We start from the raw sequence: 23803 nt of genomic DNA, 5'->3' as shown, positions 1-23803 counted from the left end.
CTGAAAACACCATGACATTTCAGGAACTACTTGGTCCTGGCCCGTTTTCAGGGCTCTTCAACCATCTTGATCAGGTAGCCCGTGTTTCAGCCTGCAGAGCTATTTGGTGTTCATACAGTCAATAGTTTTCCCACACTTGTGTCTATTTGCCTGGGTTTTAGTTCAGTTGTAACTCTCCCTGTGTCCTCCTCTTCTTCTCAACATCCCCCCCCCCCCCCACCCAGTCTTACTTTGCCACAGAACTCCTAATTATCCTTCAAGACTCATGGTTGTGCAAGTGTATCTTTTTTTTTTTTAATGAGCCCTTCTCTGATGATACTATCTTAGAAAAATTAGTCAGATCTTTATGCATTCATGGCACTTCAGAAACAAGGTATTTTCTAGAATGTTACTACATGATACTTGAATTGTATTGTATGTATCTTACTTGCTAAACTGTAAGCTCCTAGAATACAGGAATAACGCAATAGAAACCATTGAGGAACCTCAACTTCAAAGAGTGACAGAGAAGATTAGGAGGCCATTTAGATAAAAGAACCAAAAGATTAATAAGTAAAGAACATAAGTGAAGATGAAAACCTTTTGTACTTTTTCATTCAAAAAATATCAGTAGGAGAATCTAAAAGAGAATAAGATAAACCCCTGTCTTTCTTTCAAATCATAATCTCGTGTTGTAGATAAAGCTACAGAACAAGACTCATCAGTCAATAACATAACATAGCAATCCAGTACCAGTTTCTGTGGAACAGTTTATAGAAGTTCTAAGAAGAAAGAGATGAATGACCACAGGGGTGATCTCCAGCCCTGACACCTTCAACAGTTTAACTGATGAATTTGATACAATCAGTGAAGGTGATGCAGTGATGACCAGCCAAAATGAACAAGATGAAACGTTCTCTGTATGTCAAGGAAATGAACCACAAAAGGAGAGGATAATAGATAACTTCATATTTAAAGCATGCTTTCTATACCTTCATTGAAGTCAGTTACGAAAGCACTGACTGGGACAGTACTCTATTCTTCCCAGGTGTGTTAATTCATCCATCAGCATCTTTTTGTTTGGTTGTTGAACCAGTTAAAGGAGTCTGCTCCTAATTCTCTGTCCCTTCACAATTACACTCCGAGAGACTGTCTCACGCCTTGCCACTGTTCAGTCCACTGCATCTACTCTATACCCACATCTACCAGTCTAGTTACCTTGTCAAAGAAGGAAATAAGGTGACCCTGACCTTTTTTTAGGATGCCTAAGGAATAGTGTCACCCTTTCATAGCATTCCTAAGTTTATGCTGTGGTAATCTCTTCTTGAACCTTATCCAAATTGATGTGGAGCTATAACACTTAAGTTTAAAAATAAGACATTTGAGGAGGCTTAATATGAAAACATATGCAAAATTCAACCGTAAAAGTGAATTCATGAAGAAATATACAAAAACATGAAAAAGAAAGAAAATCAGGAAGACAGAAATCTTTGAATGAAATAGAAATTTTCCTAATACTATATTAAGATTCATAACATCAGTTAACTTCCAAAAGTGTACTTGATGACTTAGTTTGATTTCTACTGGAGCTAAAGTAATATAAAAAAACATAATAGCCTTGGTCATAATGAAACGGGATATGAAGGGAGTGTGGATGGTGGAGCAAAGGCAGTGACTAGAGAAGGTTATATGAATTGAATAGAGAGACAATTGCCGCTCAAGGATCAGCAGGTTACAAAATCTGACTCCCAGTTATGTGATTGGCAGTCTATGCGTTCTTGCATGAGAGTCAGTGAGTATTAGGATGTAGTCCCTCTATCTTACTAGGAAGCAGGTAAATATATAGGGGTTTATAAGTGAGGTTTACAGTCCTGTTGAACTATATCTAGAGGAAATCAAAGAAGTGAAAGATATGATAGTAAACTAGACAGCAAATATCTACGTGTGTAAAAGAAGGAAGAGGATAGATTTTGAAAAATGTTGGCTACAAGTAACTAATGATCTCTGATGAATATATAATGCTAATTTTTTAAAAATCTCATATGTATTTTGAATAAATGCGGAGTAACTGCTAAATACAAGACAAAGATTTGGAGGATAAAAGACTAATAAGATACAGATTCTGTTCACAAGGAACATCTAGACAAATAGAGGAGATGTCAGATGGGCATAATTTTACAAAGTAGAACAGTTTCACAAGAAAAGTAAAGATACATGTCAAGAGAATTCAGAAGAATAGGTAGTATTACAGTCAAAGGACACGATTCTCAAACTCAAAAGCCTTCTAGGGCCAGCAACAAGTAAGGCAAATGAGTGAGCCAATGACACGTGCGAATGAAGCAGTTACCCCTAAACTTCAGGTGACTTTCGCCCTGGCAATGAAGGGCCCCAAAAGTTCCAGAAATCTTGTATTTAACATTTTGTTAGATATTCATACTTTAAAAGTTGTGGACTAATTTAAATTTTTTAAACCATTAAAATACAAATAAAAAAATACAAATAAAATACATCAATAAGTCAGAGTCAATCTTCATGCTACCAGTTTAGGATGTCTACCTTAGAGGATTAAGAAATGTTCTGTGAGGGGCGTCTGGGTGGCTCAGGTCTGTGAGCCTGACTCTCGATTTTGGCTCAGGTCATGATCTCAGGGTCATGAGATCCAGCCCCATGTCAGGCTCCGTGCTGAGCTTAGAGCCTGCTTGGCATTCTCTCTCTTCTTCTCCCTCTACCCCTCCCTGCTTGTGCTCTCTCCCTCTAAAAAAGAAGGAAAGAAAGAAAGAGACAGAAAGAAGAAAGAAAGAAAGAAAGAGAGAGAGAAAGAAATGTTCTATTAAGAGATTATAACTTGGACTTCTCATTGTATGATATGTAGAATTTAGACATGTAGCAATTAGAGAAAAGAACATCCCAGGCAAAAGCAACATCATTACTTAAGTTAGGAAAATACAAGCATAATGCAAATAAATGAGAAACCATGAAGAACTTATTTTGAAAGGGGTGCCGAATCTATGACGGGAGGAGCAGGAAATACGATAACATGAGCATTTAGGAAAGAAGATGAGGATGACCAGGAATGTACATAGATTCTTTAAAAGCAAGTCATGCCCAGTGTGCCTCACTGTATTTCATAAGGGTGTGAAATTGCTACCATGCCCAAAACATGAACATTGATTTAAATAGAGTAGCCTTGGACATAAGTTGGTGAAATATCTTCAACCCTATTTTGTTCAACACTTGTCAATGATATTGATGATGATCAAGAGGACATTTACTAGATTTGTAGTTGACACAAGGTTGAAAGGGATCACTAATATGATGACAGACTCAAGCCTAAACAATTTTGAGACTGAATGCAAATTTTTGACAGAACACTAAAGTTGTTTCTGAGCCAAGAAAGTGAAAGAAATAAGTATAAGATGCAGGAAAAGAACCCAGAAAGCCATCTTATTAAGAATATTAAGATTCAGGGACACCTGGGTGGCTCAGTTGGTTTAGCGTCTGCCTTCGGCTCAGGTCATGATCCCAGGATCCTGGGATGGAGTCCCACATCGGGCTCCTTGCTCAGAGGGGAGCCTGTTTCTCCCTCTGCCTGCTTCTATCTCTGCCTGCCACTCCCCCTCCTTGTGCTCTCCCTCTCTCTCTGACAAAAAAAAAAAAAAGAATATTAAGATTCAGAAAGGTTAATTAACATCCCTCAAATCATACAGAGCAGAAGTGGCAGAAGTGGAATGTGCATTCCGAGTCTATCTGGAATCAAACTCTATCTCTTTCCTATCCATCACAGAACCAGTAAGTATAAAAGTACTATGTACTTCTCTTAGGAGAACATTAGTTTGATTTGTATTGAGTGGGAGATTGAGGTAAATGTCCTTAAAGATCACAATTAATTATAAAATCTATTTTTTATTTTCTTCTGATAAAACATTAATGAAGTTTGGACCTAATATACTGAGTAGAGTGGATTCAATTTTATATAAGCTAAGATTTCTGTGTCAAAGAATGAAATTTTATTTTTATTATTTTTTTCTTCACGTCACAATAATAGCAGAATACATTTGTCTTGCCGATTAAAGATAATTCAATCTCAGTTATATATCAAACATTTTCTGAGCACATATTAATTGGTAAGAATATTAGGAAGCCACAAAATTTCTTCCCATAAAGATTCAAGAAAAATTTAAAGACAATTGTTAAGGTTGTTCATTAGTTGTCTTTGAAACTTTTAGTGCTTGACATCTGACCCACGACCTTCTGCAAAGGACTTCAAGATTATGTATTTGTGAGCATGTATGTGTCTACGTGTGTGTTACAGCACACTCCTTAGAATGAAAACCAAGCAGGTGCTTTTCCTTCTTATTCCTTTCCTCTCTTTCCTACCTGTACTCCTCATCCCCCCATCTCCTCTACCCTTCAAGTTCACATCTTTTAAAACTGTCAGAAAAGCAAATAAAAGAAAATAATTCTTATTTTTATTACAGTCATGCCTCATTTTTTATTAAACAGCAATATTTTATTTGATTACCAAATTCAATGCAATATAGTTGCCATTTCCAAAGACTGAAAACACATCCTAAATTCTGAGATGAATCAAATTAATATGTCAATTTCCAAAAAGAAAAGAAGTATCCTGAAATAAAAGGAACAATATCTGAACTACGTATATATTTTCTCAAAGTGATTACTGGAAAAGGAAGCCCATTGTTTAGAAGTAGAATTTCTGAGTTATTTATACATAAAACACTAATCACTTGTGTTTATTTTTTTAATCTTTTAATTTTTTTGTTTGACTCCAGTCGACATACAGTGTTACTTAGTTTCAGGTGTGCAAAACGGTGACTCGGCTTCTCTATACCTGACCCCATACCCACCACCAGTGTCCGTCACCATACACTGTTACAATGTCATTGACGGTGTTCCCTCTGCTGTGCCTTTTATTCCCGTGACTTACTCATCCATAACTGGAAGTCTGTATCTCCCACTCTCCTTCACCCATTCTGTTCAACTCCTCACCCCCCTTCCCACTGGCAGCCATCAATTTGTTCTCTGTGTTTATAGGCCTGATTGTGCTTTTTGTTTATTTGTTTATTCATTTGTTTTGTTTTTTTATGTTCCACATAGGAGTGTTTAAACTGGACACATTTTGCATGTTCTTCCAACACTTTAAAGTGCTCCGTTTTTCTTCATGGTATTTTAAGTAGCTGTTTGTGATTTGAGACAGACTTTCTCATTATCACTATAACCATTGTTTATTTTTGTTGTTGTTCCCACAAAGAAAGCTATGGACATCCCACTCTTTGATCTCTCTTGCAAATGAATTGACCATGATAGTTAATGGGATTCATCTATGTGTATGAACAGTATATTTTCAAGGAGCTAAAAAAAAAGTTTTATTATGACTATTTTTTTTACTTTACAGAGAAAAGGGAAATAGTTCATATTACTTATTTTAAATATTCCTTAATTCAGTAACTTTTAAAAATAATTTTTTAACTTTTTATTTAAGCTCCAATTAGTTAACATACAGTGTAATATTAGTTTTAGGTGAACAATACAGTGATTCAATACTTCCATACAACACCATCAACTAATGAATGGATAAAAATAATTTTTATAAATAAAAAAATACATTGACTCCCTTCTTCATTTTGACTTCAGAATTGAAAATCACATATGACATACTATATGTTGGCTAACTGAACATAATAAAAAAAAATAAATTAAAAAAAATAATTGAAAATCACTGGCATTTGACTACAGTAATGATTTTTAAAATTAACAGGCTGATTCCTCCCCAGAAAATGCTTTTGCTAACACAGTTCTGGTGACAATGTAGAATACCTATTTCTTTGGGGTACACCTTGGATGACATGGACTTTGAAAATCCAAGTTACACCCTAGATTCCATTCCCCTGTGGTTACTCATCTGGACCATATACATGCAGGACCTGTCTGAAAGAGACCTAGACATCAAGCAGGCTCCACCAGTGAATTATCCCTTTAATGTAGCAAAACCTTAGAGGGAAGAGTAGGGAGGATATATTGGTTGTTAGGAAAACATAAACTACAGGTAGAAAATGACATCCTCAATTAATAAGATCTAAGGTGCAACTCACATAATTGTTCTAATTTTTAAGAATGATGGAGAGCATGAAGCATTTCTTTAAGTTGGTAAGAGGTCCCAATAAATGCCCTAATTGTGTAGATTTGCATATGGTTTTAGAAGGTGATTTATAAGGTAGGTGGAGATCCCAGCTCCCTTGATCATGTCTATATATATATATGTCTCAGTGTGTGTTTTAGTACCCTGGGAAGTGTCTTGACACAGAAGCTGAGCTAGACAAAGGAACCTTGATCTGAGTGAGCTAACTGGCACCATGAGAATATTGAGGGTCTTTCTGCTCCTCTCTCTGGCTCTTTTCAGCATTTTCTTGGGTGAGTTCATTTTTTTTTTCTTAAAATTAAAATCCAGTATTCCTACTGAACTGGAAATAAGGGTATTTATCTACCATATTTCAAAATCCTAACAATCTTGATATTAAAGGCCAATTCTGAGATCATTGTAGTGGTGATAATGATTGTGAGATGAGAATGGTGATAGTAATGATAAAAATAATGTTTTGTTGAGCATATACTATATTCTAGGCATGTACTGAGGGCTTTTCTGCATCATCTCCAATACACACGGCAAGGTATTCATGTTTATACTCTACATATAAAAAAAAACTGTAGCATAAAGAACTTAAAATTGCCAAAGGACTTGTAACGAGGAAGTAGAATTTAGAATTTGAATCCAGGACTTCTTTTTTTTTTTTTTTTTTTTTTAAAGATTTTATTTATTTATTTGAGAGAGAGAGCACATGAGAGGGGGAGGGTCAGAGGGAGAAGCAGACTCCCCGCTGAGCAGGGAGCCCGATGCGGGACTCGATCCCGGGACTCCAGGACCATGACCTGAGCTGAAGGCAGTGGCTTAACCAACTGAGCCACCCAGGCGCCCCTGAATCCAGGACTTCTGGATATTACAGATGTTTGTTCCACAGAACTAGTCTGGAGGATGAGTAATTGTTGTAACTAGTAGTTTGGCTTCCAAGACAAAAGAAAGATTTCCTGTCCTCATTATTCTTATAATTGGAATTTAAATAACTGAAATTGAAACAAGGAGGAAGAAGGCAACTTGGAGAATGCTTCAGGAAAGTTATGGAATCTTAAAATGTCAAAACGTATATGCTGGTGGTGAATTAATTCTTCAAGCAAGGGAATATCTTTGGCCACTTTAATGAGCAAGAGTCATATATTCTATCAATTCGGGTTGTTTAAAGGATAATACAGTTCAATCTGATATTTTTCATCACAGGATCATATGAATGAACAGTTTCACTGTACCTATTTCTTTCCTTCTTTATTATTCTACTCTTTGCTGTTGCAGTGGACAAAGCACATGCTAGAGACTCTAGACCCAGCACCTAGGCCCACCTCTTTCACTAATGACCTGTGTCACCTGGAGAAATAGCACAGCATTTCGAGATCTTCTCTCATTTGTAGAATGCCAGAAATGAGATTGCATCCTGGGAACTTCCATGTCTGATACAGCACTTGTGACAAAAGTAGTTGAAGTTTGCTGCTATCAGAGATATTTTTTTTTAAGATTTTATTTATTTATTTGGGAGAGAGAGTACGTGTGAGAGTGTGAGGCGAGGTGGGCTGAGGGGAGGGTTGGGCAGAGAGAGAGAGAGTCTCAAGGAAACTCCCCACTGAGTGTGGACCCCTAGGCGGGGCTCAGCCTCATGACCCTGAGATCATGACCTGAGCCAAAACTAAGAGATGCTTAACCGACTGAGCCACCCAGGCACCCCAGGTCCTATTTGATCTTATAGAATGGAATTTTCGAGCGATTGTCCTAAGAATCTTTATTTTTTGGTTGTTGTTGACATTGTGCTTTTTTTTTTTGGTTTTTTTTTGTGGTTTTTTTAGTGGAGAAATCCTCTTTTTTTTTACTGAACTATAGTTGACATGGAGTGTTACATTAGTTTCAGGTGTGCAACATAGTGATTCCCCAAGTATGTACGTTCTGCGTGCTCACCACAAGCATAGCTCCCACGTAATAACCAGCCACGTGGCTGCAGTAAGGTGGGCAATCACTACAGCAGATGTTCATTAACTTCCTTTTAAATTCAAAAGCCTTGTTTCTCCTTTCCCCTTAAATAGAGAATACACTTGACGTATTTCCAGCTGTTCTCCTGCAAGTGCAGGCCAGCACTTGAGAAGGATTGTACTCATGCAATTCTGTCATCAAAGTGCCCTTGGGCTTACACGTGAGAAGTGTTGTTGGCATTAGGAATTCTGCAGTTATGGCCAGATCAAGATTCAACGGCTCATACCAGAATTCAACCCAAGACCTTTATTATATCAGTATTTTATTTATTTATTTATTTATTTTAAAAGAAAGATATCAGCGTTTTTTTGTTTTTTTAAGATTTTATTTATTTATTCATGAGAGAGAGAGAGGCAGAGGCAGAGGGAGAAGCAGGCTCCCCAAAGAGCAGGGAGCCTGATGCGGGACTCGATCCCAGGACCCCGGGATCATGACCTGAGCCAAAGGCAGACACTTAACCATCTGTGCCACCCAGGCACCCTATTATATCAGTATTTTAAACCACTGAGCTAATTAGCCACAACTTAAAATCACACACATAATCCTAAAGATGGAGGGAGGGAGAGAGAGAGAAGCAAGACTGTATTTGTGGACTTGTCTTCTCTTTCAGGAATTTAGAAAGATGTAGCAGGAGAAATAAGTCACAAAAAAAGAGAATGAGTTTGTCCTTACGAGTCTATATTTGGGCCAAGTCTTCAAAGCTGGTTGAGTATAAAGGGCAGAAGAGCAATTTGGGGCTCAAAGAACAAACAACAAATGTAGTGTCTTCCCCAGCTGCCTGGGACAAAGGCTTTGGGGAGGTCTGCATGTGCTGAACCCTGGACTGTCAAAGTGAGAGGAAACTTTCCAACCCAACTTCTCTGTCTTGAAGCCAGAGATGACAAGGTCATTCCCATAGTAAATTCGTGACTCGACCAGGACTGTCACATGAATCTCCAGATCCTTAAACTATTTCCTCTAACTTCCCCCCAAACCTCCAAGAAATATTACCCATCATGGTCCATGTACATTATATATATATAAATCACTTTTGAAGTGTCTGCTGTGCCCTGAGAAATGAACAGGTGTAAACAATAAAACTACCACACCATGACTTGTTCAGGGGACGAAGAATCAAGAAAAGGTATCATTCCCAGCTTGAGGGTGTCCTAATTTCACAAATCCTGCTTTTTGCACATTCAAAGACTACATTGTTTGGATTTTGTGCTTTCTTTTCAGGTGTCTTCAGTCAAGGAGGACAGGTCAGTGTATATTTTCTACCTATTCTTCAGACCTGGGTGGCGTTTGGCTGGTATTCCCCAGCCAAACAGAGGTTTGCCTATGGGTAAAAGAGCAGAAACAAGGAACATGCGGCCCAAATGCAGAAATCAGAAGTAACTCATTTTTTTAACTACAATATCTCATTGAGTATACTGTTTACAGTTTTAAAGACCCTAAATGCCTATTCTCAGATTTTGTTAAAGTGAAATGAATGTAAATAAAAATAGGACGAATCTGTCATCGTGCTAATGCTTAGTCTCTGATTTCACTGTGTGATCTTGGGCAAGTTACTCAGCTTTTCTGAGCCGTAATTTCCACAACTATAGAAAAGGAATAATATTATTCACCTCATAGAATTAGATTTAAGTTACATAAACTATGTGGGAGCATTTGGTAAACTATAGAAGGATAACTTAGTGATCAATCATGAGCAGCTTCTAAAGGAGATATTAGGCCAGAGGCTTTTATTTTCTGCTTAGAGAGCAAGCTTGTTAAGTGTGTTGCACTGAGTATGTACAAAGAGATTCACTTGAAATTAAATACAATTGGGGTTAAAAATTGGAATAGGCACAAGTTATCTTCTTTATTTGGCTGATTCTTTTTTTTCCAAATTAATCCACCACCTTTTTTCCAGTCTCTTGTTCTACCAAAAGACAACACAAATCAGTGGTGTTTGTTCTGCCAGTCCTGCTCTTGTGTCTATACTGAATGTGTTCACTTGACTTTGGCCTTGGTTCTTGGTTAGCCTCGTTGTGCTCAAGAACTTTTGGCATCAAAAATTCCCAGACACTACTGCCAACTGATTGGAGTTGGCAAAGGAGCTAAAAAATATTTTCCAACCCTAGTATACCTACCACTTGCATAAAACTTTTTTTTTTCAAATTTTAGCATCTCAGAAATTGAGATGCATCTTACAATGGATGATACCTTAGAATGAACTGCCAGTGTGTTGTGTGTGTGTGTGTGCACGTGTGTGCATGTACACTTGTGTCTTAGTGTATGCACACGTGTGTTTGTATTGCTATATGTAATTATACACCTTAAAATTGATTTATCCTTATGTTTAAATGTATATGGTAGCATAATCTATGTTAAATATCAAAACAAACAGAGAAAGGACATAAGATCCAGACCAACATTCCATATCCCTTTAGGTAGTAAAATATGATAAGGCCATTACACAGAGATTCAAAATAAATGGAATTTAACCCCAGTTTTCTCATTAACACACAAGTTGCTTTTCTTCTTTCAGCTTGGAATTCCAGATTGGATTTTTAGTGCTTTCTAGGGTTCATTGAAAATCTGCTATTTACTGGTTCTGTTCCTATAGACGGACCCAAGTCTTAGAGTCTGCTTGCCTGAGGATCCTGGGGGATGCTTCCTCAATGTGCAGATCCCCAGGCACCATGCCAGGCTTACTGAGTAAGAATCACACAGCTGAGGAGTTTTGATCCTACGTTCTTGGTATTTATCTGATGCTGGAAAGCAGTGACTTTGGAGCACTCAAACACCCTCAAGACAGTATAGATGAGTCCTTGTTCAAATCCTTGCTGGCTGTGTGATCCGAACGGTGTCTCTTCCATTCTCTTTGCCTTTGTTTCCACATCTCTAAGATGAAAATACAGATTCAAGCATCTCCAGAGCCCTGTTCTGGCCTTAGGTATCTGGATTCGTATGAACGAAGCCTGCCTGACCAAGACTGCTGTCTCTTTTGCGCTCAAATATCAAGGGCCAGGAGGGAGCCACCGTTCAGATGGCACAAAGGTGACGTTTCTCTTCTGTGTGTCTGGAAGGATGATGGCAGTCCCAACGACAAGCAGAAATTGAAACTAACCTTGGGAGCATGCCTGCTCAAGTCTGATCCAGCCAGGACAAAAGGGAGAGCGTTTTCTCTTAACACCAAAGTCAATATTCTCATGCCAGGAAGTCTCTCCATGATGGAACACCTGAGGGGAAATTAGAATGAGCAGTTTAAATTATTGATTTGTAAAATTTCACATTCTTTCAAAAAGAGTGTTCAAACTAAACAAAAAGCATGTTCCTGCACTTTGGGAATTCGTAGTCCTGTAAAATTTTCCCTGTAAATATAAGTGACTAATAAGCTGCCAACTCTTTAATTTGCCAAGTAGGAATATTATATAACATAAAAATAAAAATCTAATAATAATAATTAAACATAAAACTAATATTTACCATCATCAGCCTTCATTAAAGAAATTATAGTATAATACCAAAATGCTTGAAAGACATAATCTCAAAGCAAGGATGGTTTTTTGAACAGAATACATTTTGCTTTTAGAACCACTCACTACTTTGTCTTTGTTTTTCTTATTTCCTTACCAGGCTGGGTATTTGGGAACCATATCCTTAGGGAGCTGTTTAAATTAATATTCCAGATTGGAATTAACATAACAAACTGCTTGAAAATAAATAACTGTCAACCATTTTCTTTTACAATAATTTTGAGATATCTACATTTATTTTTGTTAGCATTTTAAGATAAAAGCATGGTAAATTTTAGTATAGTTAGTAAAACAATGCTCCATGCCTAAAATATGTTTGGGGCTGTTCATTTTTCCTAATTAGCTTGCTTTAACTTTAATTAAGATACTGACAGGACACTAAATATAACTTGGCAGTGTTAACCAGCATCTATACCTTAACTAGAGATAGGGAAACTCGGGCTTCAGAAAGAGGACCTACCTCACTCAAGGTTACCAACAGCAGTAAAGCTGTGCAGTCACCATCTCAGGACACCCAACTCCACATTGAGTGACCATCTGTGGCTCCATGCTGCTTCTTTTTTGGGGGGGCGGGGAGGGGTACAAGGAAAGGGAGAGTGAATCTTAAGCAGGCTCCACACCCAGCACGGCGCCCAATGCGGGGCTCGATCTCAAACCCCTGAGATCATGACCTGAGCTGAAGTCAAGAGTCTGACGCTCAACCGCTCAACTGACTGAGCCCTTCCATGCTACTTCTGATCAGCAACAGGAAGCCATTTTGCAGGGCACGTGAATTCATATTGAGCAGCATAATTTTCTGAGCAAATAAATACATGTTAGTGTTTACTATCCTCAGTTCTTAAGCAAAGAAGTATTATAATGAAAACAGTAGTTTAGGGGTGCCTAAACTAGTATTTTTCAGTAAAGGGGAGAATAGATGAAGTCCTACACTCTAAGGTGTATGGGTGTGATTGTGTGTGTTTGCAAATTTTCATTGGCTTTATTTGTAGAACTAAAATGCTAGAGTAAAATATCAATGATCCTGACTCTTTAGTTGATTGAGTAACCATACAAGCTCATTTTCCAGACAAGTTAAATAATTTGGTAGTGCCCGTTAGCAAAAAACACTGATTTGGGTACTAAAAGTGTCACTCTATTCCAGAATATTTTAGAAGGCACAGTTCTTTGAAGAACCACAAGAGGTCGGGCTGATACTAAACACTGGCACCCAAGTGCCTAAACATGGTCTTCAGAAGCTGAACTCAGTAAATAAATGGAGGTGCTTATTAAATCCAACACCAATTTTAAAAAAAACATCAAAAAATTCACTAAAATGGGATAAAAATAATGGGCTCCAAAAATTGTAGATTGTGATATAATTTACATTGTTAATATTCATAGTAGCAATCTTGCACATACTTGGAGCTTTACAAAGTGTTTTCAAAGGATTTATCACTACGATAACCCCAGAAGATAGGCATTATCAGCCCCGTTAAAGATGAAGAAACTTAATCTCAGAGCAGTCAAATTTTTGCATGAGGTAATGTAGCTAATCAGTGAAAGAAGCAAAATTCAGAGCCAGGTCTGTCTGATTCCATCTACAGGACAGTGCCCCAACATGACAGAGCAGTAGGGGATTCTAAACAATTCAGGGAGAGGAGAATTTCAGCTCTCTTGGGTTTCCTAAATCCCTCATAGGGGAAACTTTCAAGGAGGAAGAAACAATCATACCATCCCCTTGGTCTAGACCTGCTTTGACTTCCACTGAGAAGCCGGTTGTTTGGGTTCCATGTATAGTAAAAGGGGAGAGGACATTTAGGCACAAAAAAGGTATGACATTCAGAAATCATAGCCCACTTCTCCTCCAGTTGTGAGAGCCCTGGCCTCTTCCTAGTCCCAGCCCTGCTATGCCCCTGCCTTGCTCTTTGCTTCCCAGAAGGGATTTCTGGCTGTCCCTGCAAAGGCATCATTCACCTTCCCTGTCCTCCGGGGCTCTCAGAGAGTGGTCCTTTTCTGTCCTCAGTCACCATGCTAAAATTTCTCACGCACTGAGTGAAGAGGAGCCTCTAGATATAAAAGAGGAAGCACTTGGGCAGAAGTTGTTATTTCTCCCACCCAATTGAAGATCTAAGGACTTAGCTTTATTTAAGCCACTTTATTGAGAGAGTCACTCACTGCTCAGACTTAAACCATCAAAGGTGGAAGCGTCCTCAGAGACCGTCTAGTCCGATGGTACAGTTGAAGCAGGCCTGCCATCAGAAGCTTATTTTCCGCATCCTTGCCCAGGGCTGTTTCAAATATTCTACCCTTTCTACAATTCCTCTTGACCACCTCTGATCCTCATAACAATGCTCGGAATGAAGCATGGAAACTGTTACTTTTCCAAGTCTCTAGTAAGCAAATTGAGTCTCTGAGTACTTTGTCCAAGATGACACAACTAGTTAATTGTGTGTAGCAGAACAAATTCTGTAACAGGATTCCTTAGCTCCCTTCAGGGATCACTAGAGGCCAGGACAATCCGAAAGCATGAAGTGTGTCTATGTTCTGAGGAAGTCTGTTCATAGGCCATTTGATTGTTTGGGTTTTCATTGTTGAAATCTTGTATTCTTCCAGGTCATTCCCAGGCGGCAGTGGAAGGGGAAAAGTGGGTTTGGGGAGGGGGTGGTGTCTAGACACTCCCAACAGTGAACCCTCCCCAACTGCCTCTTTCATATCACTTTCTGAAGGACAAAAGAGGCTGGATGGCAAGATCAGAGGGCCAACTGCCAGGGAAAGGTGTCTTAAGGAGGTGTCTCTCTCATGTAAGAGACTTTGTTTTTTCTTTTTCTCATTGACCTGACTGTAGAGACACATGTATCTCTGACCAAGATGCCCTGTCTTCAGCTTCCACAATGCCCGTGCCTGGCCCACTGTGGCATTGACCACACATCATGCTATGGTTATCTGTGTCTTTTTTTTTAAGATTTTATTTATTTATTTGTCAGAAAGAGAGAGAGGGCACAAGCAGGGGGAGCAGCAGGCAGAGGGAGAAGCAGACTACCCGCTGAGCGGGGAGCCCGACGCGGGCTTGATCCCAGGAATCTGGGATCGTGACCTGAGCTGAAAGCAGACACTTAACTGAGCCACCCAGGCGTCCCAGTTATCTACATTTTCTCTGCTTCCCTCATGCAGATGAGATGGTGAGCTTATATTGTTTATAACTGATTTCTCTCTGTATCACCAGAGCCCAGCACTGTGTCCTCCAAATAGTAGTTACTCATTGGCTGTTTGTGGAATAAATGAAAATATCAGAGATGATTCTGGTGTTTACAGTTTCTTGACTCAAGCACACAGCTGCAAATGTGTACATCAATGACTTAAGTATAAAATACATTAGCTTTTGAGAAAATTATCCTATGATTTATAAGACCCCAAAGATTTTCCAGCCTTTTTTCTGTTTGGAGACCTAAAGGAAAGATTACTGTCCGGGAGGTAGTATGAGAGGATGGAGTTATCTTTAAGAGCTTTCAGGAAAAGTAGAACTTTAGGTGGGACTATGAGAAGCCTATCTTCTCGAAGCCATGCCCTGAGATCTCTGATAAGTACCCTACTGCCCAACCTCAACAGTACAAGTGCCAAATTTCAACAAACATCTATATTTAATAGTCTCAGGTGCCTTAAACCTGTTACATGTGATAATATTTTTAAACTCAGCAGTGTGATTCTTTTGCTGAGTGTTTCTCCATGCAAACCATCAGAGGGCTTTATCAATATATAATGGTTTACTCATCTTAAACAAATAATTCATCTCACCTATGCCCATACATTTCTCTAATAAGGTATTTTCATGAAGTCTCCATGTCGTGACTGTAAGTGTGGTCAAGGGTGCATAGTGACAGTTGATCTTTATTTCTCTCAGTGAGGATGTGTTGGAAATCTGCCATAGTAGGTTGTTGGAAATTCTAGACCAGCAAGGAGAAGCAATATGTTTAAGCACTGGTTTCAGTGACATCTGGTTGTGTGGCATTGGTAAGCCACGTAATTTTCCTGAGGATCACTATTCACATCTGTAAACTAGTTAATATAACATCGTTCACCGTATATCTCAAGCAGGGTTATTGTAAGACTCAACTCACATAATCCATATAAGAGTAGCTTAAATATTATGAATCAATTAATAAACATAAGACAGTGTTGTTTTAATGGAACTAAGATGGAGTAAAGTATGGCCCCTGTGTTCATGTTTAAATGTTACTTCAGCTCACACAGCTGACATTTGGAGGAGTTCAGTTTTACCTATTACATATTGCCTGTACTCTGGAATAAAATGACTCAAATGCCATTTGCACACCAAATATTTACTCAGTTGACACTGAATTGAAAACTCCAGACTATTCTGAAAGACCACTAAAACTAAGGAGAAATATTAGTGCATAGGTACTACCATCCCTTCTATAGAACCCATGATGATAATTACTAATTAGTCATAGTATGTGTTCTCACCAAGGCTGGATGCACCCTCAGAATCCTTCTAAATAGAGCAGCTTAGGCAGCTATTACTATGTTTTTATAGTAGGCACAAAAGTTCAAATTGTACAAATAGACTCCAAGACAGAGTAAGTTAATAATAAAGACATTAGACCATTGTTTTCAAGAGATAGTAAATGGATGTAGCAGCCAACAGGGAAAACTAACAAGCCATTAGATAACGTATGGGAACTCCATGCAAGAATCATCCATATCTTTATAGCAAGGCATAAAGACTGCAATTAGAGTTAAATTAATACAAAGAAAGAAAGAGAGAGAGAGAGAAAAGAAGAAAGAAAGAAAGAAAGAAAGAAAGAAAGAAAGAAAGAAAGAAAGAAGAAAGAAAGAAAGAAAGAAAGAAAGAAAGAAAGAAAGAAAGAAAGAAAGAAAGAAAAAGAAAGAGGGAGGGAGGAGGGAAGGAGAGAAGGAAGACAAGGAAAGGAAGAGAAAGAAAGGCAGAAAGAAAAGAGCAAGCAAGCAGCATTTAAAGTTGAAAAACTAATCTCCGAATAATTAAGTGTTGGAGCAAAAAGTCATACCTATAGCATTTACCTCACTCCTTATATAAGAAGTAAGCATCTACCTTACATTATTAACTTACTCCTGAATACCATAACTACAGAAATGGGTTTCCTGTGTCTCAAAGAAAGAGTCTGTCTCATTTACATTTAGTAAGTTCTGGTTAAGCAGATAAGGAAAGCTATTTTTCTATTTCAGGAAGCTTTACATCGGGAGCACACGTGTGTGTGTGTGTGTGTGTGTGTGTGTGTGTGTTTAAGCTTGCTGTCTGAAGCTTCTGTTCTGAGGGATAGATCCATAGACTAGAATTCACTATGTCAATGTCACCATGCTTACGTTGGTAGATTGACTGTGGTGAGTTCCGGGATCCCAAGGTCTACTGCACGCGGGAATCTAACCCCCACTGTGGCTCTGACGGCCAGACATATGGCAATAAATGTGCCTTCTGTAAGGCAATGGTGTAAGTATCATACTCATCAAAATCAGAAACATGAAAAGTTTGGGGAAAATTTATCATCAATAAAAATATTATTTTATCCAAATTATTTTCAGACATTTTCTTTTATACCAAATTATATGTTACTAAGGTACAAATTTCTATTCATTCCTCTTTTACTTTGATGAAAAAGAGCCGTTCAACAAAGAATAGAGGAAAAGATTATCCTTTAGAATGCAGACTAGTCAAACTTTACATAGTATACTAGGAAGATTCCATCAAGGACCCATATGTGTTGAATTTACACGTTTATAAGGAACAGAACAGATGCTATAGATTTTAGCCAATAAACTGTGACCTTCCCAAGGGATCAGTTTATAATTAATAAAAATTTATTCAATCAATCTTTTAGTCTAATTGATTGCCCTAAAACCAAGGAAATTATAACCCTTGTTTAAGCCAGATAAAAGTCTCTCACTCCTCGCCATTTTCTGGTATTAGAGTTTTCTGTGAATGTCTTAATTTCACTCAACTTCACTGTAAAATGCCTAAGCACAGGGATTATATAACTATCTATTAATAATAACAGAGCCAGGCACATAGAATGAAATTAATAAATTAATATGTGCCTACTTGCTTATGTAACATATCTGATTAATTAATACCAAACTTTCTCAGAGAAGAAAGGCAGTAGGGTAAACAGAGATTTAATTTAATGGACACATATTACTGAGAAGGACTGAATATATAGCCTGCTATAAAGTGCCAAATGCCTGAATATTTGGTTCAACCTCTTACATCTTCTATGAGGACTGTGACCCTAGAGTACCTTTGCCATTATCTCTCCGGTCACTTTAACCTTTTCTGTTTGTATGCATATTTCCTCTCAGAGAATGAACAATTGAAACCAAGAGGTCAAGCCTGGGTAAAAATCTGAAATTTGTTTAAGATTCGTGTTTTCTGTAATTTGTCCAGATGTCATCTCTGAGTACATTTAATTAACCTCTGCCAAATCATAAATGTGGATACCTATAGAATCAAATGATTGCAGGGACTCTGCGTAGTCAAAACTTTTTCCAACCTTTGTAATGAATAATAACAATATTACACTGAGCATATATTTGTCTTTCTCTTTTACAGGAAAAGTGGTGGGAAGATCAACCTAAAGCATCAAGGAAAATGCTGAATTTTGTGCAGTGTCTGTGCTGACTTCCAGCCACTTCTTTTCTCACTTCTTTTTTTCTCTAATGGAGCCTTTAAATTTATAAAGATACGCCTTCTACTCTGCCTGCCTCTTGGGTAGTTCAGTTTATATCTATTTCCCTGGATTTGCTTGTTAATAAAGTAAATTCTGTAGAAGCATTGCTTGTGTTTTTACTTTGAGATCAAGAAGACATACGGATACATTATGGAATAATTGACCTCGCATAAGCTTGGATAAAAAGACCTGTTTTTTGGATCTAAATCAACCAAGCAGTCACTGTGGGATCTTGGGAAAATCCCTTCCCCTTTCCTATTCTTGGAGTTGCATGTAGATAATGAGGGACTTTTAACAATGTGACAATACATTATGTTTACAATTATTTTGCAGTATCTATTATTTAGATGGTAGATCACATAATATTGTTTCTTCCTAAATTCAGGAAAAGTACTTTATATAAAAATAAAACATTCATCCTCCACAAAAAACCACAGTTTTTTCATCTCTATGGAATGGTAGATTTATGCACAGAGATGTTACCCTTTATGTATACTATCGAATAGGACCTAACCAAACTGGGGGTGCATCTGATCTTTAGATCAAGAGCCAGGGAGATTAGGTTATGCTAGGGAAAATACACACTTCAACTCTTTCAAGTGTAGGATTTGTGCTCTTCCGTGCTTAAAGACTATTCCCCTTGCTGGAGACAAATGCCCACATAATACATAGTTCAGATAAGGCAATTATAAGAGGGTGGATCGTTGAGTCACATGGACCAGAATGCGAGTCATGGGCTCTCACATAAGCTATGTGTCTTTGAACAAGTCAATTGACTTCTTTCATTTACAATGTACTCACCTGTAAAATGGGGACTAATACCTACCTCCTAAATTTATTGTGAAGATTAAGAAAATGATACATGTAAGCAGTTAAGTAATCTCTGACGTGTAAGGAGAGCTCGAAAATCAGTAGCTTTAACCATTGTGCTCTGTCATCGGTTTCAGCATGATACTGATGTCTTCACTGCCCAGGATATTTTTGTTCTTTTTCTCAGTATTTACATAGTTTTTTTTTTTTTAATGTCTATATTCCGTTCCTTTAACATTTTTGAAAATTCTCATCATGTGGGGCTTTTTCTCTGTCCTGTTTTTATCTATGTACTAAGTGCCCTGCTCATTAGCGAAATTAAGCTCTTTTCTCCTCTTCAGTTTCTGCTCTCTGGTGTAATTTAGTTACTTCTAATGTAGACACATAGGTACTACGTGTAGTTTGGAAACTGAGTCATTGTGCGTGTTTGGACATATTGCCTCTCGATGTGGCCCACTCGTCCTCTCTCCTATTAGAACTGCCCCCTCCAGCCGGGCCACGTTCCTATCAGCTATCCCCACAAATTGTCTGTTTCCACCGCTGTGTCCTGTCCTCCTGGAAGGCCTCTCGTGCTGCCTTGGGCCCCTCTGGCTACCCTTCCTTCCTCATACAAATCTCTCGCCTGCCTTAAGACTACCATTTATTTCAAGGCTTATTTCAGGTGCCATAACTGGGTAAATAATTCAATTACTATCTCTTGAATAGTTCTGAGCTATTCTTTGGGAGTGGAAGGGCAAAAATCCTGTATTTCTTAGAAAGAAGAGCAAGTCACATGTAAAATAATCAATGATCAGAATATAGGAGTTTAGGTTCAGAGATATATACATTTGTCAAACCTCAGTGAATACACACTTAAGATTTATGCGTATCATAGTTTGCAAATTTGACATCCAAGTAAAAGAATGTAAACATGTAGCATAGTAGTATAGTTTTAACTGCGATATGCATAGTGAAGTTTTTCAGACAGAATGATACTGATGTCTGCCATTTACTTTGAATTGTATCAAAGATGGATTAATGGACAGATACACGAAAGAACTAGCATAGTGAAATAGTAATGATACAATCTAGCTGGTGGGTTTCAAGGGGTTCACTCTAAAATTATTTTAATATTGCTATATATTTAAAATTTTTTCAGCAAAAATGTTTTTTTAAATGGTTTTTAAAAAACACAGAGGTTCTTCCAACAGAAGCAAATATTCATAATTCTGATTATGTTCCTCATTATGGTGAGAGCCAGGACAGAACACACTGTTTTAAGTATGGTTTGTACTCTTCTCTTCAAAGCATAAGAAAATAATTCATTTGATCCGAACATTCCTATCTATCATTATACCTTCGAATGACCACGGGAACATTGTCAAAACCAGATCATACCAAATTCATAAGCACTAACTATCCTCAGGCGCTTTTCTTTCCCCTCCAAGGGTTGCCAAGTCACATCTTTCTCATCTGTTCACCTCTTCCTGGTTTTTGAAAGCTAAATTCACTGCAGAAATGATGTGCTGTGTCGGTGAGTAGGCTGAGTAAGGGGACCTTGTCCAGAGGCTTGCCTGTGCCTATGTAAAGTTTTCTTGAAGTAGTATACATAAACATATGCACCCCACACACATCCTCTAAAATTGAAAGGGGAACAACAGGGGGAAAAAAGGCCAGAGAAAATAGTAACTAAGATAAAAGACTGAAATAACTCACCACAGAAAATTAGGTTAACCAATCTATCACTGATTACCCGTGTTCCCAGTGATTAGCACCCAAACATGATCACATTTAAATTTAGCAATGGTCGTGAAGTTGCAGCCCCATTGCATGAGAGAGGTAGAGAGATATAAATGATTCACCCACACTCTCATACCCGGGGAGCGGCAGAGCCTCTACTCCAGATGGTCACATCAATCCCCTATTCCTAAACTACCTTTCACATAATAGTAGTAATTTGAGTGACTTGGATATGTGTTGAATTGGAGGGATTAGTCCTATATGTTTGGAGACAACAGAATTAAAAGTATTCATAAACTTAGCAAAGGCTTAAAAGAAGATGCAAAGAGGGTGACAGCACCTACCATAATTCCTAATGTGTGAACACTGAGGTTAATTTGTGATGGGTCTACAGCCATAGCCTGAAGAGTCCTTCAGCTGTAGCCTGAGGAGTCCTGGTTCAACGGGTTTACTAAATCTGAACCAGGCATTCTCTGAAATGTTCTTGGTCTTTCTCTGACTTTCTTCTTTTCTTCCTCAGAGCTGGTATCTGGGACTTTACAGAACTTGAGTGCATTTCAGTTCTGTAGTTTGACCTAAGGAAAAATAAGCAGAACATATGTCTCCTGCTTTTGTGTGAGAAGATTTAGACCTAACCTAATAAGAGAAGGGTATCCTTGCATGGCCCCATTTAGCTCCCTAGTTACCCTTTAGATTTGATAAGACACATACACTAAAAGAATGCACATCATAAAGCACAATTCCGTAAGTTTTGGTATACTGTAACTCCATTTTCATTTGTCTCAAGTGTTGTTTTTTTTTTAATTTCCCTGTTGATTTCTCCTTTGACAATTGGGTTGTTTCATTTTTTTTTTTAGAACTGTGTTGTTTAATTTCCACATATTTGTGAGTCTTCCTGTTGTCCTCTTATGCCTGATTTCCAGTTCCATAACTTTGTAATTGGAAAAGATATTGATATGACTTCAACTTCCTTAAATTTGTTAAGACTTACTGTGAGGCCTAACAAAAGATCTATCCTAGAGAATGTTCTGTATTCTGTTGCTGTTGGATGCACTGTTCTGTTCCACTTCATCCATCTGGCCTAAAAGTAGTTCAGATTCAATATTTCCTTTTTAATGTTATGTCCAGATGATTTAGCCTCTGTTGAAAATGGGATATTGAAGTTCCCTACTATTATTGCTTTATTGTCTATTTCTCCCAACAGTTCTATTAATATTTGCTTTATATATTTAGATGCTCCAATGTTGGGTGCATATACGTTCACAATTGTTATATCCTCTTGATGAAACAACATTTTATCATTATATAATGACCTTCTTTGTTTCTTGTTAAAGTCTTGATGAAAGAAATTGTAGAAGACACAAATAAATGGGAAGATATCCCGTGTTCATAGGCTGGGAAGAATTAATATTGTTAAAACATCCATTGTACCTAAACTGTTCTACAGATTGAATGCAATTTCTATCAAAATTCCAATGGTATTTTTCACAGAAATAGAAAAAATAATCCTAAAATTCATTTGGAACCACAAAAGACCCTGAATAGCTAAAGCTATTGAGAAAGCTAAAGTCTTGAGAAAGAAGAGCAAAGCTGGAGACACCACTCACACTGATTTCAGATCATATTATACAGCTATAGGAATCAAAGCAGTATGGTAGGGGCTTAAGAATGGACACACGAACCAATGGAACAGAATAGAGAATCCAGAAATAAACTCACACATAAATGGTCAACTAATCTTCAAGGAAGGTGCCAAGAATACAAAGTAGGAAAGGTAGTCTTGTCAATAAACGGCATTGGGAAAACTGGACATCCACATGCAAGAGAGTGAAATTGGACCTTTATCTTATACTGTATACAAAAACCAACTTGAAATGGATTAACGACTAACTTAAACATAAGACCTGAAGTTGTAAAACTCCTAGAAGAAAACAAAGGGAAAATCTCATGACTTTGGCTTTGACAGTGACTTTCTGGATATGGCATCAAAAGCACAAGCAACAGGTGCAAAACTAAACAAGTGGGACTACGTCACATTGGAAAGCTTTTGCACAACAAAAGAAATGATCAACTAAATAAAAAGGCAACCTACAGAATTGGAGAAAATATTTGCAAAGCATGTATCTGGTAAGGGGTTAATATCCAAAATACATAAGGAACTCATACAACTCAAAATTTAAAAAAATGATTAAAGAATGGGTAGAGGAATGAATAGATATTTTTCCAAAGAAGATGTATAAAGGTCCAACGGACACATAGAAAGATGCTTGACATCACTAACCATTAGGAAAATGCAACAAAAACACAATGCAATATCAGCTCACACCTGTTAGGATGGCTATTATCAAAAATTCAAAAAGTAACAAGTTTTGGCGAGGTTGTGGAGAGAAAAGAACCTTTATACATTGTTGGTGGGATTGTAAATCAGTATAGCCATTACGGAAAACAGTATGAAATTTTCTCAAAAAAAATTAAAAATAAAACTATCATGCACTTCAGCAATCCCACTGCTAGGTATGTATCTAAAGGAAATTAGATGCTGATCTCAAAGAGATTTCTGTGCTCCCATGTTCACTGCAGCCTTATTCACAGTAGCCCAGATACGGAAACAACCTAAGTGGCTGTTGACAGAGGAATAAAGAAAATTTTGTGTGTGCTGTTAAAGGATAAATTGAGGCACACTAAAATTTACACATTTATTTGGGTAAACATTGATTCAAATCAGGCAGCACCACACTTAAAATGGTACGAAGCACTGACAGAAGCTGGAGGAAAGGCTTTTACACAGAAGATGAGGAAGCAAAACAATTACTCGGCCGGCCCTACCTGAAGCAGTCGCCTTGTTTGGGAGAGCCCAGTTGGCTGTTGGCCATTAGTTTTTCCTACGTCCCGCTTCCTCGGATTCGAGTGCGTTGACTTTGGCTTAGCTTGGATTTGCTTACTAC

At 37.8% G+C, this 23803-nt stretch overlaps 1 protein-coding gene across 1 annotated transcript; it reads left to right on the top strand.

Annotated features, from left to right (window-relative positions):
* The first annotated feature begins 779 nt into the window (after positions 1 to 779).
* Positions 780 to 18295, top strand: LOC118518763 (serine protease inhibitor Kazal-type 6). Its single transcript, XM_078066330.1, has 4 exons — positions 780 to 899; positions 9313 to 9369; positions 16980 to 17095; positions 18212 to 18295. Exons 1-4 carry the CDS (start codon positions 780 to 782, stop codon positions 18255 to 18257), a joined length of 339 nt encoding a protein of 112 aa, XP_077922456.1. The 3' UTR covers positions 18258 to 18295.
* Positions 18296 to 23803: the final 5508 nt, after the last annotated feature.

The sequence above is a fragment of the Halichoerus grypus genome, chromosome 2 (assembly GCF_964656455.1).
Source record: "Halichoerus grypus chromosome 2, mHalGry1.hap1.1, whole genome shotgun sequence".
In the NCBI taxonomy this organism is placed as follows: Eukaryota; Metazoa; Chordata; class Mammalia; order Carnivora; family Phocidae; genus Halichoerus; species Halichoerus grypus.
This window is presented reverse-complemented; position numbering and strand designations above follow the sequence as displayed.

Coding starts and splice junctions, on each gene's coding strand:
- LOC118518763 (XM_078066330.1), top strand. CDS start 780: ATGACCACAGGGGTGATCTCCAGCCCTGACACCTTCAACAGTTTAACT. Junction 9,370..16,979: donor TCTTCAGTCAAGGAGGACAG/GTCAGTGTATAT, acceptor TTACGTTGGTAG/ATTGACTGTGGTGAGTTCCG. Junction 17,096..18,211: donor GCCTTCTGTAAGGCAATGGT/GTAAGTATCATA, acceptor TCTCTTTTACAG/GAAAAGTGGTGGGAAGATCA.